The sequence below is a fragment of the Entelurus aequoreus genome, linkage group LG08 (assembly GCF_033978785.1).
Source record: "Entelurus aequoreus isolate RoL-2023_Sb linkage group LG08, RoL_Eaeq_v1.1, whole genome shotgun sequence".
In the NCBI taxonomy this organism is placed as follows: domain Eukaryota; kingdom Metazoa; phylum Chordata; class Actinopteri; order Syngnathiformes; family Syngnathidae; genus Entelurus; species Entelurus aequoreus.
Window position 1 is genome coordinate 40,714,946 of NC_084738.1, and position 21,054 is coordinate 40,735,999.

At 38.3% G+C, this 21,054-nt stretch overlaps 1 protein-coding gene across 1 annotated transcript in view; it reads right to left on the reverse strand.

Moving 5' to 3' along the window:
* llgl2 (LLGL scribble cell polarity complex component 2) overlaps positions 1-21,054 on the reverse strand; it is a 113,789-nt gene that overhangs the window by 81,299 nt on the left and 11,436 nt on the right. The window contains 3 exon segments of the mRNA XM_062056476.1: positions 4,997-5,112; positions 5,921-6,002; positions 12,247-12,344. Of these exon segments, the coding sequence (XP_061912460.1) occupies positions 4,997-5,112; positions 5,921-6,002; positions 12,247-12,344 (296 nt within the window).

The following is a 21,054-nucleotide window of genomic DNA, read 5'->3' on the forward strand; positions in this document are numbered from 1 at the left end:
GTGATGTGGTGTGTGTGAGGGGAGGCTCTAGCGCAGTGCCGATAGAGAAAGATGGCTCAGAAAAACAACAACACAGTGGAAAAAAGCATTGGGCCCAGAGAAGATGAGAGAGAGGTTTTGCAATCATTTAAAAGTAGAAAAAGACAGTCATTGCGGTGAAATATTTGCACTGACAAACGGAGCTGACTACACTACATCATTGATGAAAGCATCCTGCATATTTAAGAGCAGCAAAGCAGCAAACAAGCAAAAACAAGGTACAAGTCTATTTTGGAAGTAACCCCATCTAATATGTTTGTTTTGCATAACAAATGTTTTATTCAAACACATGTGAGGACATGTTAACAAAATACAATTTGTATGTTAATGCTAACAAGCAGTTTGTCCAAATATCAAACAAGAACTCCTCTAAATAATACCTTTTCAAATGAGTATGTGGTAAAATGTTGAAAACATTGCCAATCAATTTATCATAGCTAATCAAAAATATTTTCTTTATTAACTATTACCTGGTTTATGTTCATCTGAAAGTATTTTGGGTTTTTTTTGTTACTTTTTTTAAATGTAAGTAATATATAGTGATGCTCCCATTATAAAAGTGCAACTTCAATGTCATGTGCATTTATAAGAAGAAATAATTAAAGTTCATAAGAAAAATCCTTGTTTATTTGAACTATTTTCCCTAAAAGTCACATTACGGAGAAAGGGTTTTATTCAATTACTCAAACAAATTAATCGATAGATTACTCGATTATCAAAATAATCGATAGCTGTACCTTAATGACAATAATTATATAATACAAAAATTGAGTGTATATAAATTACAGTTATGATGTAACGGTTTAAAATCTCACAGTATGGTATTATCACGTTATTAAGGCCACGGTACAATATTATTGTGGTATATGTCAACAACAAAAAAAAAGACTTAAAAATGTTAGTGTGTAAAATGAAGTGACAGGAATGTTTAGGATAACACACTTATGTAATTGAACACATGCATAATTAAAGTTAAAGTCCCAATGATAGTCACACACACACACTTGGTGTGGTGAAATTATCCTCTGCATTTGACCCATCCCCATGTTCACCCCCTGGGAGGTGAGGGGAGCAGTGAGCAGCAGCGATGGCCGTGCTTGGGAATCATTTGGTGATTTAACCCCCAATTCCAACCCTTGATGCAGAGTGCCAAGCAGGGAGGCAATGGGTCCCATTTTTATAGTCTTTGGTATGACTCGGCCGAGGTTTGAACTCACCACCTTCCAGTCTCATGCTAAAATGTTGTAATCAAATGTTTTTCTACAAGCAAGTACAAGTGCAAATAATTGTGCAGGAACTAGGGTTGGGCGATGATATGATCGTGATCGCGATTAATTTGAGTTCAATCACGGTAATCAGCTGTTAGCATATTTCCTCGACCAAACATAGCGGATATGTCTGTTAGAAGTTACCACAGTAGTAAACAGTAGGGAAGCAACAATGCTTGGTATAATCCTGCAAAGAAAAATCCACCTTTATTGACCGTGAACCTGTGTGTCTGTGAATGTGTGTGTTTGTGTTCGTGTGCGCGACCTTCCGTTCCACCGTCACGAAACTGAGGCTTGTCACTACATAATGAATGTTCAATCAGCGTTGTGCCTCTTCCCCTTACACAGCTGGAAGTGCAGGCCAGAAGAACAAAATAAAAAAATGACTAACACTAGCATAGAAGTTGAAACATTTAAAAGGAGCAGCAACTTTACTTTCACTATCTGCTGCAGCTCACCAGTAATCCTGCCCTGAATGCGAACTTGCATGCACTCAAAACGTCTAAGTGACTGTATTGGTCCTGAAAAAGGTATTTTTATATCTATATCTACTTTTTATGTGCCTGCAAAGATTCCACTTCCCTGATATAAAATGTACTAAAAAAAACCTCTGCAGATTTGTATTCTATTTGTTTGTTTGTGGATTTAAAAAAAACATTTTGTTCCTGATATAATCATTAAACTTGTTTTATGTGTTGCTACACATTATTTTACAGTACCTCAAAAATCAAACTGCACTTTGATGTATTTTCATTCAAAATAAGATACAGAATTTGGGTTTTAAAAACTCTACAATCTGGGTCACTGCTTGTTGTTTGCCAAAGCACTGGTGAGAAGCCCTGATCTATACAAGTAATTAAAGAATACAAATACTCATTTATAGTAAGGATAATAAGTTATAGTAAGTGTTGCTTTGTAAATGTTAACTTGAAATAAAAGTCTCATAGTATTCACTACACAAATTATACTTTGTTTACGACAGAATGTTTGTGATAACAAGCAAAAAAACAATAACTGAAAAGCAAAAAAGTTGTTTTCTTTATCCCCACAAAATGTACCGAAAAAGAAGCAAATCCAAGGTGCTAAAACCAGGAGTGGACCGTAGCGTGGGTTACCTGTATCGTTGCAACTCTAGTATACTAAACACAATCATGCATATGAACAAAATGACAGTTATCAGCTGTTACTATATTGTACTTCAATCAAACATGGTGGAAATGTCTGTTACAAGATACTGCAGTAGTAAACACTAGGGATGCCGTACACTGTGCAATCCCGTACGGCACCACTTTAATAAAAATTAAAAAAAATTGTGGTTCAATCGAGATCGGATGATATGAAAAAATCATTTATATAATTTGTCTTGCCATATCACCCAGCCCTAGCAGGAACATCTACTGTATCAAGCGAATAATCAAAATAATAACTTAGAGTTGATGTCTTTAAAGTGACAATGTAAACACAGGGCTGCAAAGTTTCAGAAAATGACAAGAGTGAAACTGTAATGACATGATGCGCTTGAAACAAAATTGGCCTTTTTTTAACACCGATTTGGCCTGTTTTAACGTCAACTCATACCTTGAAGGAGAACTTCCCTTCTTTTTGAATATACCTATCGTTCAAAATCATTAAGAGAGATATGGCCATGGATGTATTTTTTTTGCATTCTAACTCATAAATAAGCATTAAAAAAAAGTCCGCTTACAGCAGAACCAATGGGATGTCCTCTTTTCCGCCATTAAAACCCAATAAAAAAAAATCTAAAAAGCGCCAATAATACTCCATTTACATTTGGTGACTTTAATATTAACCAAGTATTAGTGATATTTTTATTATAAGCGCTAACGCAGATAAACTGTTTATAGCGGCGCTGTGATCACGAGCTTGTGTGCCAATGTTAACATGATCGACTGATGAGCTGGTTCCTCGCTTACCTGCTGTCAAACTTTATTTGAGATGATAAATCATGCCTCTCACCTGGATAGTAGAAGGTTGAAGACGTATTCCGACAACTTGGTACACTTTGAAAGCCAAATTAGACTGGAAATGGCGAGAACGACATGAGACGCTTTGTTTTACCCCACATTTATTCGCCAAGATTATGAGTCATTTTGCAGATAAAATGGGAATATATGAACATCCCAGCAGTCGGCATCCTAATGACAGCAGACCTTGTACAGTAAGTGATGTTTTATTGTGTTGGCTCTCATGATGTATGAATAATAATCAGTGATGTTGGGGGGAAAAAAGCGAAAGTCGTGAGGTGTTTTTTTAAATTAATTTGCATAATTTATTACAATGGACGGCTGTAAGAGGGAGGAATAATGTAGTGGGAGACAAAAAGTGAGGGGCTTTCGTTAAGTTTTCTCCGCTGCTATGCTAACTAAGCTGTCAACACAAAGCTGCGCACGCACAGCAATAGTTGGTGGTGTTGGCTAAATTCTGACCGGGCAGCACAGTTAGTTCCACTGTGTAGTTACGTTATGGCATCCACAAATATCAAAACATTTCAAAGCCAGACTGAAGTTTATGCATGTTTTAAATAAAAGTAACGTCAATAGATTTTTAAGACCTTTCAAAATCGTATTTAGGACCTTTTATGAGATTTTAGGATAATTTTAGACTTTTTAAGGCCTTAAATTCAAATTATTAAATTTTTTAGACTTTTTAAGACCCCACGGATACCCTGGACTCATTGTCAACAAGCTGCTAATAACCACTGATTTAGCAGCCACAACATTAATGCTGTCACAACTACGACTCTTGCTGGCCTGCTGTATTCAGTAATGGGCCTCCTTCCCAAATTATGTGGGCTCTATCGATAACCTCGCTAAAAACTTTAACAATGCCCTGCGCAACGCCATTGATAGTATAGCACTGCTTAAGCTAAAAAAGGCCCCTAAAAGGCGTACCCCCTGGTTCACAATAGAAACCAGAGCTCTTAAACTATCATGTAGAAAGCTGGAATGCAAATGGCGTGCGACTAAACTTGAGGTTTTCCATCAAGCATAGAGTGATAGTTTAATAAATCATAAACACGAGCTTACTTTAGCTAAAACTAATTACTACTCAAATCTCATCCGCCTCAATAAAAACAATCCTAAATGTGTTTAATACAGTAGCATCACTAACCCAAGAAAATACTTCCCCCAGTAGCTCCACCCACTCGGCTATTGACTTTATGAAATTATTTAATAAGAAAATTGATATCAAAACAAGTTTTGAAATACCTCATAGTGCATGTTATGAGCCTTTGTGATATTAGTTCCACCTTATAAATCTAAACAAACCTTTGCACAGTATATTGCACGGTATATTTTCTAGGTACATGACAAAGACTCTTAAAAGTTTTTAAAATGTTATGAAATGTAACATTTTTGTGTAATTTCCAGATGTTTTATTTTGTTAAATTCTACAGACTTTCATTTTTTTAATTTATTTTAAAACATTTTTTCAATGCTATGTGCCTCAAGACCTCATTGTTGGCTTTGTAAGGTCATGTTAGTGCTAAACTAAATCCATCTTATCTTTTTTTCCAAATAAAAATTGATAAGAGAACCGAATTGTTAAGCAGAATCGAAAGGTGAAAAAATCTAATCAATTTCCATCTCCAACAAAAACTAACCTTTTGAAATTAAAATACTGCATGTCATTATGTTTATCAAATCAAAAGTGTTTGTATATTTTACCCAGGTGGACCAGTGAGTGTGAAGCGTCCTATCTCTAGAAGCTCAGAAAGTCCTGTGTGAGCTTTCAAGGACCACATGTGCAAACTGTTGTCATCCAGTAGAGTCACCAGTTCAACCTAAGGACAATAAATTATACATCAAACAACAAAATCCAAACTAACACCAAAAATAATTACCAGTGAAAATACCGTAAATTCCAGACTATAAGCCGCTACTTTCTTCCTACGCTTTGAACCCTGTGGCTTATAAAACGGTAATAGTTTTCATTCAACACAAGAACAGACACTGAAAAGGTGTGTTATTGTTTGTGCTATGGCGCCTTCTTTTGGACGAGTTCTCTCACTGCAGGTGCAGCGTGGTGAACGTCGACAGTATTTACTTCTGTTAAATACTTTCAACCGCAGGTACAAATGCTGTTTCGTCGTTTTGTCGTCCATAGTGTTTCTACCTGTATGGATTCTTCATTCAAGCAACAGTTGCAAGTTTTACAATGTAACTAAAACTATCTTTACTAACTAAACCGTCCCATGTGAGATGTCTGTTGGAGTGTTTCCATGCATGTTTGTGAACGTTATCATAATGTAATAAAACTAGTGTCATTAGCATGAGCTAATATGTTAACACATGTATGGCTGTCTATTAGTATTATTACCTCACAATGGCATTTTTTTGTATTGTTTCAGTTACACAAATTCCTCAGTAAATTCACCAAAACGTCACTGTGGCTATTTATTTTTCTACATACTGAGCTCATAACCGGTGCAGCTAATATATGGGAGAAAAAAATATTCTGAAATTTAGTGGGTGCGGCTTATATACTGATGCGATCTATAGTCTGGAAAATATGGTAATTGTATTAAACACAAATCTTGCATTTGTCTGTTTTCAAAAGAAGAAATATGAAGTGCTTTATGCTTGTAGTACCTGGTGGGGAAGGAAGTGTACTTGCGTGACTGCAGCATTTTCATCATGGAGGCCCATGAACTCCACGCCTGGGGCTCCATACCTGACCTTTGGTCATGGAAACACTGATAGAATCACATTAAAACAAATCTAGGAAAGCAACGTGAAGTATAAGGCTGCAACTAACAACTATTTTGATAGTAGACTAGTCAACCACTATCTTAACGATTAGTCGACTAGTCGGACAATAAAGCGTACACATATTTAATACTCTCATTTTTCCATCGACTTTTGAATGCAAATTAAGTTATTTTAGGCATGTGCATACAAACAACAAAGATTACTAAATCATTCATAAATATTCATTCATACTATAACTGTGCTGCTAATTCAGCTGTTACAAAAATGTTAATGACTATTAAAAAGTTGTCCATTTAAAAGAAAGAAAATGCAAAGTGCAAAAATTGTACTTCCTGAAAAAGAAAAGAATTTTGTTATGACGTTTAAAAAGCTGCACACTGGTATATTGATTGATGATTGATTAACTCCTGGCAGTTTTAGCACTCTAATAGACTCAATGTATAGAATTGTATCTTTGATTATTCTAAACATGTTAGCTATCTATTAGACTGTATGTTTAATCTTATGATACCTCCGCATTGCTGCCTTATGCCTGTCTCCGTGTATGACTGTGTGTGGTTCGCATTTGTTGTTGTGCCTCTTTTTGTTGCATTGCAAATTGACGCTACTTTAAAAAAATACTTGAATTGAGTCAAACAAAGTTTAGCTTGCGGACTTTAAATAAATTGATCGTTGAAGTTATTTTTCACACAACTTCATGTCACACTTGTAAACTGGCTAGCAAGGAAGAAGCCAACACTCTTACCGAGGTTGAGTCCGCCCGGAAAAACACGAGGGATGACGTCACGACAATTGTCGACAAATGTATTTGTCGGCTACAAATTTTATTGACGACATTTGTCGACAATGTCGACTAATCATTGCACCCTTAATGAAGTTATAACTATTAGCACAGTTTCAGGCTTACTCTCACCAGGGGCCTCATCTATAAATATTGCATACGCACAAAACAGCCGAAAGGTTTTCCATGCAAAGTATGTGATTTATAAAAACACAACCTGACATGAAAATGTGTGCACCAGTCGGAAAGCTTTTTTAACTTTCTGTATGCATTTTTTGGAGACATGGCGGACCACACACGGTAAGTGGTGAATCCAAGACATATGTTAAAAATGGATTTTGATCCTACATGCAAATAAAGTCACAAAAGCTTCATCAATGAAGAAAAATACTGGTGTCTTATACTTATTACTCCTCTTTGTTAGGTTTTTAAATGCTTTATCAATCATTGTATTAATTGTCACATCGCGATTGACTTAAACATTTGTGGGAAGTGTTGGTATTTCACATTACACCAAGGAATATCATTTGTAAATCAAATGTAAAAAGGGGGCGACTTGTCCAGGGTGTACCCCGCCTGCCGCCCTGTGCACCTGGGATAGGTTCTAGCAAACCCGCGACACCAAGAGGGACAAGCAGTAGAAAATGGATGTAGGGATGGATGGATGTAATAGCCTATATTGTTTGTACTCTTCAACATACAGTGCATCCGGAAAGCATTCACAGCGCTTCACTTTTTCCACATTATGTTACAGCCTTAATTTTTGTCCTCAAAATTCTACACACAATATCGCACAGACAATTTTTTGTAAATGTATTAAAAATTAAAAACTAAGAAATCAATTATACCTGTATATACTGTTCAGTATTCACAGCCTTTGCCATGAAGCTCAAAGTGAGTTCAGAGGCATCCTGTTTGGGAGTCCACCTGTGGTAAATTAAATTGGACAAGAATGGAGTGGAAAAACCTGCTCAGTGGCCTAGTGGTTAGAGTGTCCGCCCTAAGACTGGAAGGTCGTGAGTTCAAACCGAGTCATACCAAAGACTATAAAAATGGGACCCATTGCCTCCCTGCTTGGCACTCAGCATCAAGGGTTGGAATTGGGGGTTAAATCACCAAATGATTCCCGAGCGCGGCCACCGCTGCTGCTCACTGCTCCCCTCACCTCCCAGGGGGTGAACATGGGGATGGGTCAAATGCAGAATATAATTTCACCACACCTTGGGTGTGTGTGTGACTATCGTTGGGACTTTAACTTTAGACCTCCGAGACAGGATTGTCTCGAGGCACAAATCTGGGGAAGGGTACAGAAAGATATGTGCTGCTGAAGCTTCTAATTAGCACAGTGGCCTTCATCATCCGTAAATGGAAGAAGTTTGTAAACACCAGGACTCTTTACTAGAGCTGGCCGGCCGTCTAAACTGAGCAATGGGTGAGAAAGGCCCTAGTCGGGGAGGTGACCAAGAACCCGATGGTCACTCTGTCAGAGCTACAGCATTCCTCTTGGGAGAGGAGAACCTTAAAGAAGGACAACCATTTCTGCAGAAATCTACAAATCACGCCAGTATGGTAGAATTGCCAGACAGAAGCCATTCATCCTTAAAAATGCACCTGAAAGACTCTCAGATCATGAGAAACAAAATTATCTGGTTTAATGAGACAGAGATTGAACTCTATGGTGTGAATGGCAGGCATCATGTTTGGAGGAAACCAGGCACTGCTCATCACCAGGCCAATACCATCCCTACAGTGAAGCATAATGTTTTTTCTTTTGTGACCGTGTCAGAGGCAGACATGCAATCTACTGAGGTGGCTAACTATGATGCGTTCAGTTTATCGCAACATATAGCAAACAATCGGACAATTCCCGTCGTATCAATTCCTAGATATGGTCGGAACTATTTAAAGTGCACTACGCATAATAAACGCAACATTATTAATATTGCTACTTCGGATAATTTCAACAAACAATCCTCAAAACAGCCCACTACCTATAATATGGGCTTTTTAAACATAACATCATTATCTTCCAAAACGTTATTAGTTAATGAAGTCATTAGAGACAACAAACTTGACGTTGTTGGTCTCGCCGAGACCTGGCTCAAACCAGACGATTTTTTTGCGCTAAATGAGGCATCTCCTCCTAACTATACCAATGCACATGTTGCCCGACCTCTTAAAAGGGGAGGGGGTGTCGCACTAATATACAATGAAAACTTTAATCTTACACCTACCCTAAATAATAAATATAACTCGTTTGAGGTGCTCACTATGAAGTTTGTCACACCGCTGCCTCTCCACCTGGCTGTTATCTACCGCCCCCTGGGCCCTATTCGGACTTCATCAGTGAATTCTCAGAGTTTGTTGCTGATCTAGTGACGCACGCCGACAATATAATCATAATGGGGGACTTTAATATCAATATGAATACCCCACCGGACCCTCCATGCGTGGCGCTCCAGACTATAATTGATAGCTGTGGTCTTACACAAATAATAAATGAACCCACGCATCGCAACGGTAATACGATAGATCTAGTGCTTGTCAGGGGTGTCACCACCTCCAAAGTTACGATACTCCCGTACACTAAAATAATGTCCGATCATTACCTTATAAAATTCGAAGTTCTGACTCATTGTCAACAAACTAATAATAATAATAACTACTATAGCAGCCGCAACATTAATGCTGCCACAACGACGACTCTTACTGACCTACTGCCTTCGGTAATGGCACCATTCCCAAATTATGTGGGCTCTATTGATAACCTCACTAACAACTTTAACAACGCCCTGCGCGACACCATTGATAGTGTAGCACCGCTAAAGCTAAAAAGGGCCCCTAAAAGGCGTACCCCATGGTTTACAGAAGAAACTAAAGCCCAGAAATTATCATGTAGAAAGCTGGAACGCAAATGGCGTGCGACTAAACTTGAGGTTTTCCATCAAGCATGGAGTGATAGTTTAATAACTTATAAACGCATGCTTACCTCAGCTAAAGCTAAATATTACTCAAATCTCATCCACCTCAACAAAAATGATCCTAAATTTTTGTTTAGTACAGTAGCATCGCTAACCCAACAAGGGACTCCTCCCAGTAGCTCCACCCACTCAGCAGATGACTTTATGAATTTCTTTAATAAGAAAATTGAAGTCATTAGAAAAGAGATTAAAGACAACGCATCTCAGCTACAACTGGGTTCTATTAACACAAATACGACTGTATATACGACGGATACCGCCTTCCAAAATAGTTTCTCTCTCTTTAATGAAATAACATTGGAGGAATCGTCAAAATGTGTAAATGGGACAAAACAAACAACATGTTTACTTGACCCAATTCCTGGGAAACTTATCAAGGAGCTTTTTGTATTATTAGGTCCATCAGTGTTAAATATTATAAACTTATCACTTTCCTCTGGCACTGTTCCCCTAGCATTCAAAAAAGCGGTTATTCATCCTCTACTCAAAAGACCTAACCTCGATCCTGATCTCTTGGTAAACTACCGGCCGGTGTCCCACCTTCCGTTTATTTCGAAAATCCTCGAAAAAATTGTCGCACAGCAGCTAAATGAACACTTAGCGTCTAACAATCTCTGTGAACCTTTTCAATCCGGTTTCAGGGCAAATCACTCTACGGAGACAGCCCTCGCAAAAATGACTAATGATCTATTGCTAACGATGGATTCTGATGCTTCATCTATGTTGCTGCTTCTTGATCTTAGCGCCGCTTTCGATACTGTTGATCATAATATTTTATTAGAGCGTATCAAAACGCGTATTGGGATGACAGACTTAGCCTTCTCTTGGTTTAACTCTTATCTTACTGACAGGATGCAGTGTGTCTCCCATAACAATGTGACCTCGGACTATGTTAAGGTAACGTGCAGAGTTACCCAGGGTTCGGTTCTTGGCCCTGCACTCTTTAGTATTTACATGCTGCCGCTAGGTGACATCATACGCAAATACGGTGTTAGCTTTCACTGTTATGCTGATGACACCCAACTCTACATGCCCCTAAAGCTGACCAACACGCCGGATTGTAGTCAGCTGGAGGCGTGTCTTAATGAAATTAAACATATGCGGTCCTCTCCTAGGTTTCTCGTAGTCATTCACATTGACGTCCCACTGGGGTGAGTTTTCCTTGCCCGTATGTGGGCTCTGTACCGAGGATGTTGTGTGGCTTGTACAGCCCTTTGAGACACTTGTGATTTAGGGCTATATAAATAAACATTGATTGATTGATTGATTGATTGATGTTTTTCAGCTGCAGGAACTGGGAGACTAGTCAGGAAAGAGGGAAAGATGAATGCCGTAATAATCACAGACATCTTGAATGAAAACCTGCTCCAGAGCGCTCTTGCATTCAGACTGGGGCAATGGTTAATCTTTTAGCAGGACAATGACCCTAAGCACACAGCCGACATATAAAAGAAATGGCTTCAGGACAACTCTATAAATGTCCTTGAGAGGCCCAGCCAGAGCCTAAACTTGAATCCCATTGAACATCTCTGGAGAGATCTGAATACAGCTGTGCACCAACGCTTACCGTCCCACCTGATGGAGCTTGAGAGGTGATGCAAAGAGGAATGGTTGAAAGTGCCCAAAAATAGGTGTGCCAAGATTGTGGCATCATATTCAAAAATACTTGAGGCTGTAATTGCTGTCAAAGGTGCATCAACAAAGTACTGAGCAAAGGCTTTGAATACCTATGTACATGTGATTTCTTAGTTGTTGTTTTTTTTATAAAAAGACCGCTTTTATAAAAGAAAATGATTAGAGGGATGCTCAGTGCCCCCACGTCTCTAAGAAGGTTAGGATACAGTCAACAGGTACAAGTAACTGTTGAGGAGTGATTAAAATTTATCAGCAAAAAAATCCCCCCAAAGCTCTATACCTGGGGTAAAAAATTGTATGCGGTCATGTAGATAAGATGACTATAATAAGGATGTGTAGGTTTTGTTTTGTTTTTTAAATACCAATTTATAGGTCAATTATATGTCAAATGTATGCATAAATGACTTCTGTTGTGATCTAGTGCTATATACTGTTAGAGTAGAAAACAAATGAACTTTTCGCAGGTGGGTAGCCCTCCAACATAATGATAAGTGAACGACAGCAGTATTAGTGAAGTGGAATGAACAATATTTATATAGCGCTTTTTCTCTACTGACTCAAAGCATTTCACATATTGAACCCCATTATCTACATCGTTAAGCTACATTTAAACCAGTGTGGGGGGCACTAGGAGCAGGTGGGTAGAGTGTCTTGCCCACACAGCGGCAGTGACTAGGATTGCGGAAGCGGAAATCGAATCCGGAACCCTCAAGTTGCTGGCACGGCTGCTTTACAAACCGAGCTATGCCGCCCCCTATTAGAACTACAGTATTTTAGACAAACACAGTACACACATCAATGAAGGATACAATTTGATTGTTCCAGAACGGGTACCAATGGCCAGCAGCTGCAAAGAGGGACTGTATCCTAGAGCACTGGGCTGATGGGGGAAGCCATGCTCTACAGTCTGGACAGGAAAAAGAGTGGGAAGAGTGAGGGTGAACAGTGGCAATAAAAATGTCCATCAGGGTGATAAACTTAATGGTTATGAAAACATTTATCAAAAATAACTAATTGAGTTGAACAAAATTGTTACGTAGATGCAGACCACAAAAAAAACAAGAAAAGTGCTCAGAAAAAACAAGCTTCAACCAAACCCCATCTCCCAAAAGTAAAGAAATCTTAAAAAAATTTCAACCAGACAATGATCCAGATCAACCCGTAAAATGGAATCGCTTCCATTCCTGATATGTCTCGAAAGTTTCATCAAAAATTTGCCCGTAACTTTTTGAGCTATGATGCAAAGAGACAAACCCTAACAAATACATGGCCTCCTGGCAGAGGTATCATTTATTTTATAGAGGTTTATTTGAAATAGGGACAGATACAAAAACATAGACATCTGAAACAGTTATCCAATGTATGCATCATAGTGTTTGTAGCCAAAGCTAATTTACAACATTTGTCCCCAACAACAACAGTCAGTCAAAGGATAAAATGTAATTACAATGTCCACGCATGTTTGTTGTATTCATCTGTCGCTTTAAAATAGGCTGCAAGAGAGGGAACTTTTGGCATCAGTGTCACCAGCTGGGCGCGTCTTTGATTGACAGTTTTTCTCTGACGAGAAATGTTGTCACATTTAATCTTGCGAGATATCGTGGCACTTCTTTACTTTACAAGATCAAGCCCCATTATCTTCCTGTTAGTGGATTGTAATTGACTGCAGCTGATAATTTTTTCTTCGGAAGCACTACAGAATTAGAATAATCAGAACAAAGGAGTCCAGGAAACTCAGTGAAGATTTAAAGGGGAACTGCACATTGTTGTTTTGGTTTTTTTTTGGTTTTTTTTGGTTTTTTAAATAATTCACGATCTTTATGTAAGACCAGAATATATAGGTTTTTCTTTTTTTATGCATTAAACTTGTAAATAAACACTTTTAAAAGTCAGCTAACAATGGAGGTAATGGTATTTATGACATCATTGCATCTATTGCACCTTTTAAAAAAACATCTAAACACTGTCAACAATGCTCCATTTAGATGTCGTGACCTGAATATTAACCAGGTATTGGTATTATAAGTTCTAACGTTAAGGGACTGCTGTTAGCGGCGTATTGATCAGGAGAAAAGTAACTAGCTTATGCTGGTGCACGGCCTCTGAATTGGTGAACGTTAATCACGCCTCTCACCTGGATAGTAGAAGGTTGTGACCCTAAACTAAAAAGTTGGTCAACTTTGACATCCAACTTGTACTCGCAGATGGCAAGACAGACAGACAGACAGACACAAAGACACTTGTTTTTGTCACCTTTTTTTTTAACCTGTGTGAGGATTATGATTAATTATTCTTCCAAACGGGAAGATATGAACGTCCCATCAGTTGGCATCCCACTGACAGCAGACATTATATAGTAAGTGATTGTTTTATGTTCGTAGTTTCTATATCTTTTATTTGGCACTTAAAAATACTGCTGCTTGATTTAGTGTTTCACTAAAGCTGGATCTGTTTAGCACACAGCTTCTAAAACTTGTAGCTCATCTTCCTTATATTCAGGCTCAAAAATATAAGGTTATTGATCATCATTTCTACCAAAGTAGTTGCTGTTGCTGTTGAAGGGAAAAGTGAACATTGTGATGCCTGTGTGAAATTACAAAACCCAAAACCAGTGAAATTGGCATGTTTTGTAAATCGTAAATAAAAACTAAATACAAAGATTTGCGAATCCAGTTCAACTTATATTCAATAGAATACACTGCAAAGACAAGATGTTTATCGTTCAAACTGAGATACTTAATTTTTTTTTGCAAATTATTAACTTTGAATTTAATGGCAGCAACACATTGCAAAAACGTTGGCACAGGGGCATTTTTACCACTGTGTTACATGGCCTTTCCTTTTAACAACACTCAGTAAACGTTTGGGAACTGAGGAGACCAATTTTTGAAGCTTTTCAGGTGGAATTATTTCCCATTCTTACTTGATGTACAGCTTAAGTTGTTTAACAGTCCGGGGTCTCCGTTGTGGTATTTTACGGTTTATAATGCGCCACACATTTTCAATTGTAGACAGGTCTGGATTACAGGCAGGCCAGTCTAGTACCCGCACTCTTTTACTACAAAACCCCGCTGTTGGAACACGGGGCAGAATGGGGCATGGCATTGTCTTGTTGAAATAACTTGCAGGGGCGTCCATTAAAAAGACTTAAATTATTTTCAAGATGGTCTTTAAAAAGTCTTAAATTTGACATGTTGAAACCTGCAGAAACCCTGAATAAGCAGGGGCGTCCATGATAACGTTTCTTGGATGGCAACATATGTTGCTCCAAAACCTGTATTACCTTTCAGCAATAATGGTGCCCTCACAGGTGTGTAAGTTACCCATGCCTTGGGCACTAATACACCCCCATACCATCACAGATGCTGGCTTTTAAACTTTGTGCCTATGACAATCCTGATGGTTCTTTTCCTCTTTGGTCTGGAGGACACTCTGTCAACAGTTGCCAGAAATAATTTGAAATGTGGACTCGTCAGACCACAGAAGACTTTTCCAATTTGCAGCAGTCCATCTTAGATGAGATCGGGCCCAGTGAAGCCGGCGGCGTTTCTGGATGTTGTTGATAAATGGCTTTCACTTTGCATAGTAGAGTTTTAACTTGCACTTACAGATGTCGTGACAAACTATAGTTACTGACAGTGGTTTTCTGAAGTGTTCCTGAGACCCATGTGGTGATAGCCTTTACACACTAATGTCGCTTTTTGATGCAGTACCGCCTGAGGGATCGAAAGTCACGAGCATTCAATGTTGGTTTCCTGCCTTACGTGCAGTGATTTCTCCAGATTCTCTGAACCTTTTGATGATATTATGGACCAGAGATGGTGAAATCCTTAAATTCCTTGTAACAGCTCATTGAGAAATGTTGTTCTTAAACTGTTCGACAATTTTTTTTATTTAAGATTTATTTAGGATTTTAAATTTTTACAACACATATACAGCGGTATACATTGAAATGTCCTCAAAACATCACAAACAACAGGGGGAAGGAGACACCAAGAAGACACATTTCAAAGGAACTAAACTTAACAGTCAGTGGAGGGGGGAAAAAAAAAGTATATATGCATACATACACACACACCCACGTACACAAATACAGAAAAGTGTTATGAAAACATAAAACCAAGGATACGCATATGTAAACAAACATACACACACACATATATACATGAACCCCCCCCCCAAAAATACAATAAAATAAAATTAAAAAAACCCTACTAAGGTCATAATACAATTAAATTAGTGTGCGCCACTACTATACCTTGGAATTTATAATGTTTAGCAAGTAAACTGAGAATTTTAAGTTGATAAACTGTTCGACAATTTGCTCACGCATTTGTTCCCAAAGTGGTGACCCTCGCCCCATCCTTCTTTGTGAATGACTAAAGCTGATTTTATACCCAATCATGGCACCCACCTGATCCCAATTAGCCTGTTCACCTGTGGGATGTTCCAAATAAGTTCCTCAACTTTTTGCCACTTGTGCCAGATTTTTTTAAACATATTGCAGGCATCAAATTCCAAATGAGCTAATATTTGCAAAAAATAAAGTTTTCCAGTTCAAACGTTAAGTATCTTGTCTTTACAGTCTATTCAATTGAAAATAGGTTGAAAAGAATTTGCAAATCATTTTATTTTTATTTACACAACGTGCCAACTTACTGGTTTTGGGTTTTGTAATACACCACCGGATGCCTAAAATAAGCAAAATATGTAAATATGAATCGTTATTATGAATGTGCCTGTTACTTCATTACTTACATATTTACACAATCTGCATAAAACGATGATGGTGGCTTTTAGATGTTTTATAAAGCGCTTTATAGGCGGGCTAGAGCAAATCCCTTTAGCTCCATTGTTAGCCGACTTTTGCTAACTTTTATTTACGATTTAGAATGCAGTATAAAAAAACATCTGTTCTTGTCTTACATAAGGATTGTGAATTATAGCAATTGTAAACATTTTAAAAAGTGCAATTTCCCTTGAAGAAGTAGTATTGTAGACACACAATAGGAAAGTATTTTAGAGACCTATCAAAACAACGCAGAATTAAGATCATCAGTTCAAACAATAATACCAAACACGTGTTTTTGGATAATACGGTCTAGAAGACCCATACTTTCACCCTCAAATGAAATAAAATTAATTTGGATATTCAGTAACAACCAATGGCAACACTAAATTGGCCCTAGTGTGTGAATGTGAGTGTGAATGTTGTCTGTCTATCTGTGTTGGCCCTGCGATGAGGTGGCGATTTGTCCAGGGTGTACCCTGCCTTCCGCCCGATTGTAGCTGAGATAGGCTCCAGCGCCCCCCGCGACCCCGAAGGGAATAAGCGGTAGAAAATGGATGGATGGATGGATGGAGTAACAACCAATGTCACCAAGGCTCAATTCTGCCATGAAGTGTAAACTGCTGGAACACCAGTGTCACTGTCCACAGTGTAGACCGTTTTTAGTGTGGTCAAATATACTGTAAAAATTATGCCAAAAATCTGTTGATGGCTACAGCAAGTGTCTAATTGAGGCGAAACCTTCTGAGGAACATTCAACCAAGGATTAAAAGTGTGTATGGATGTATTTGATCATGTAAGTATAATGTTAACCTGGGGATGGTCATATGACCTAAAATATATATTGCAATATATATTGTAGCCTCCTGCGATGCCGATATATATCACAGTATATTATTTGTTGAGGTGTGAATATCTAAATTAAAAGGGGCTGTTTGCAACATTTACACAGATGCATAAAGGGTGCCAACTTTCCAATGTATTTTACACAGTATATCCCGCCCTCTTACGGCTTTTCCTACATAATGACGTAATTACGTACGTACGTAACACATGCACATGCAGTAGCTTTTAGGTGTTGCTATCTAATAATAGCCATTTGGATAACTAGCGTTAGCTGTCATTGAATGTACTGTACATTCTATCATAACTACAACATGACTGCAAATTGTTCGTTGCTTCTCTTAGACTGCTTTTGTATGTGTGCACGCGCTCCCTGCGCGTACGTCTTGACAAGACCAGGTGAGTGACAGTCATAAACACCAATCATTTTTTTGGGGGCCGGTAAAAAAAATGCTTTTACATAAATGTTGTAATTGTGAAAAATATAGACAATTGTCACACAAATGTGTTTTGTTAAACCACTAATGGAAACATAAGATAGCCGTTGGTGTTCTTGTTATATTATTTTGCTTTGAAAAATAGTACTGTGAAGAACTTGCAAACAGCACGTCTACATGGTGATCCGAAATGCATCTAGATACCGGTACATGGGTTGCAATACGATTCGCTAACAATACTTTCTAAAACATTACGATTTGATGCGATTTGATGCAGAGGGAAGCTTTGCATGATGAATTTTTTTTTTTAATGTATCATGTATCAAGTCAGAATGTTTATTTTTTTTAAAGAGACACAGACAAAACAAACGGTTCCCGTATTAATTATGAGCAAATTGTAGAACTATCAACTTCAAGGCATTACAATTCATAAACTTTACAAAAAAGAAAATGTAAACAAAACACTTTTGGAGAAGCTACCAATTATTTATTGTTGTATGCTGAGATTGCAAAAGGAAAAAAAGACAAAAGCAAGCTGTGCATCAAGTAGAAGTGTTATAACACTACAGTAACACAGGTGCAATATAAACAATTAAGTGCCACCATGTAAACTACACAGCAGCTTTAGTATAGAAGCTCAAATACTTTTCAAAGTGCCATTCTGCTGGTTACTGTGCAGCTGGGTCTTTATCTTTAGCACGATGAACAGTGTTAGATGATGGGATTGCCTCGCAAAGTTGTAACTAAATTGGGGCTGGAAGTCTTTCAAATCACTGTCCTTGTCTTGTCAGATGGTAGCTGCTAGCATTAGCATTCCTAGCTCGCACATCGCCCACTTGAGTGTTTTCATTACTTATGACTAGCTAGTTACTTTCTGCTGTTACATGGTTCTAGCTACACTTCTGTAAAATGTAATAAGCACTTATTTTTCTGTTCTTTGGATACTTTACATTAGTTTTGGACGATACTACACATTTGGGTATTGATCCAATACCAAGTACATGGGCAGTATTGGCCTTATCAATGCCGACACTAAAATGTTAAAGATCAATTGAATAATTCCATTTTTGATCAAAATTCCAATCAAACAAAAAAACAGGATGGAGGCGTAACAATGTAAATTAAATATTTACAAACCCCAAAACCAGTGAAGTTGGCAAGTTGTGTAAATCGTAAATAAAAACAGAATACAATGATTTGCAAATCCTTTTCAACATATATTCGATTGAATAGACTGCAAAGACAAGATACTTAACGTTCAAACTGGAAAACTGTTATTTTTTGCAAATATTAGCTCATTTGGAATTTGATGCCTGCAACATGTTTCAAAAAAGCTGGCACAAGTGGTAACAAAGACTGAGAAGGTTGAGGAATGCTCATCAAACACTTATTTGGAACATCCCGCAGGTGAACAGGCTAATTGGGATCAGGTGGGTGCCATGATTGGGTATAAAAGCAGATTCCATGAAATGCTCAGTCATTCACAAACAAGGATGGGGCGAGGGTCACCACTTTGGGAACAAATGTGTGAGCAAATTGTCGAACTGTTTAAGAACAACATTTCTCAACGAGCTGTTGCAAGGAATTTAGGGATTTCACCATCTAAGGTCTATAATATCAAAAGGTTCAGAGAATCTGGAGAAATCACTGCACGAAAGCAGCAAGGCTGAAAACCAACATTGCATGCCTGTGACCTTCGATCCCTCAGGAAGCTGACCTGAAATTATTGGAACAAATAATAAAAATAAAAGATTTATGTTTTTTTTATATGGTTTTACTGCTGAGTACACTACTACCACAGAGAAATTAGAGTGTGCTTACTGTATGTAATAGTATGATTTCACTACTACTCATAGTGATCTCCTTCGGCAATTGGCGCCACTTAACCCGCATAACACTTCTTTGGGGGGGTTACGTTTATCCTCGTAAAGTTGTGCAAGTGTTTGTGGCGTTTCAGCATCTTTTGACACGGACTTATCCCTAAATTTTGACTTTTACAATATCATTCCATTCAGCTTCCCTCCTCGATGCCTGCACATCTGGGTACTAAACACTTTATACGTTTCCATCCACCGGCTTCAACCATGCATTAAATTAATTGTTCAGGAGACACAAATCATTGAACTTTTACTTACCCATGTTATACAAGTAATTTGGCTTTGCTGTGGGCTTTCGTTAAGTTTTTTTTTTTACTGCTATGCTAACTAAGCTGTCAACACAAAGCTGCGCACGCACAGCAATAGCTGGTGGTGTTGGATCAATTCTGACCGTGCAGCACAGTTAGTTCACCTGTGTAGTTACGTTATAGCGTCCTCAAAAATCAAAACATTTCAAAGCGAGACAGAAGTTAATGCATGTTTTCAATAAAAGTAACGTCAATAGATTTTTTAAGACCTTTCAAAATCGTATTTAAGACCTTTTATTACATTTTTGGAGAGTTTTAGACATTTTAAGGCCTTAAATTCAAATTATTCGATTTAAGACTTTTTTAGACTTTTTAAAGACCCCGCGGATACCCTGTTATTTCAGCAAGACAATGCCAAGCCACGTGTTACAACAGCATGGCTTCATAGTAAAAGAGTGCGGGTACCAGACTGGCATGCCCGTAGTCCAGACCTGTCTCCCATTGAAAATATGTGGCGCAATATGAAGCCTAAAATAGAAACCCTGGACTGTTGAACAACTTAAAGGCCTACTGAAATGCGATTTTCTTATTTAAACGGGGATAGCAGGTCCATTCTATGTGTCATACTTGATCATTTCGCGATATTGCCATATTTTTGCTGAAAGGATTTAGAGAACATCGACGATAAAGTTCGCAACTTTTGGTCGCTGATAAAAAAGCCTTGCCTGTACCGGAAGTAGCAGACGATATGCGCATGACGTCACCGGTTGTGGAGCTCCTCACAACCGCACATTGTTTACAATCATGGCCACCAGCAGCGAGAACGATTCGGACCGAGAAAGCGACCATTTCCCCATTAATTTGAGCGAGGATGAAAGATTAGCGGATGACGAAAGTGAGAGTGAAGGACTAGAGGGCAGTGGAAGCGATTCAGATAGGGAAGATGCTGTGAGAGGCGGGTGGGACCTGATATTCAGCTGGGAATGACTTAAACAGTAAATAAACATAAGACATATATATACTCTATCAGCCACAACACAACCAGGCTTATATTTAATATGCCACACATTAATCCCACATAACAAACACCCCCCCCTCGCGTCCATATAACCCGCCAATACAAATCAAACACCCGCACAACACACTCAATCCCACAGTTCAAAGTACCGTTCACCTCCCCAAAATTCATACAGCACATATATTTCCCCAAAGTCCCCAAAGTTACGTACGTGATATGCACATAGCGGCACGCACGTACAGGCAAGCGATCAAATGTTTGGAAGCCGCAGCTGAGTACTCACGGTACCGCGTCTGCGTATCCAACTCAAAGTCCTCCTGGTAAGAGTCTCTGTTGTCCCAGTTCTCTACAGGCCAATGGTAAAGCTTGACTGTCATCTTTCGGGAATGTAAACAATGAAACATT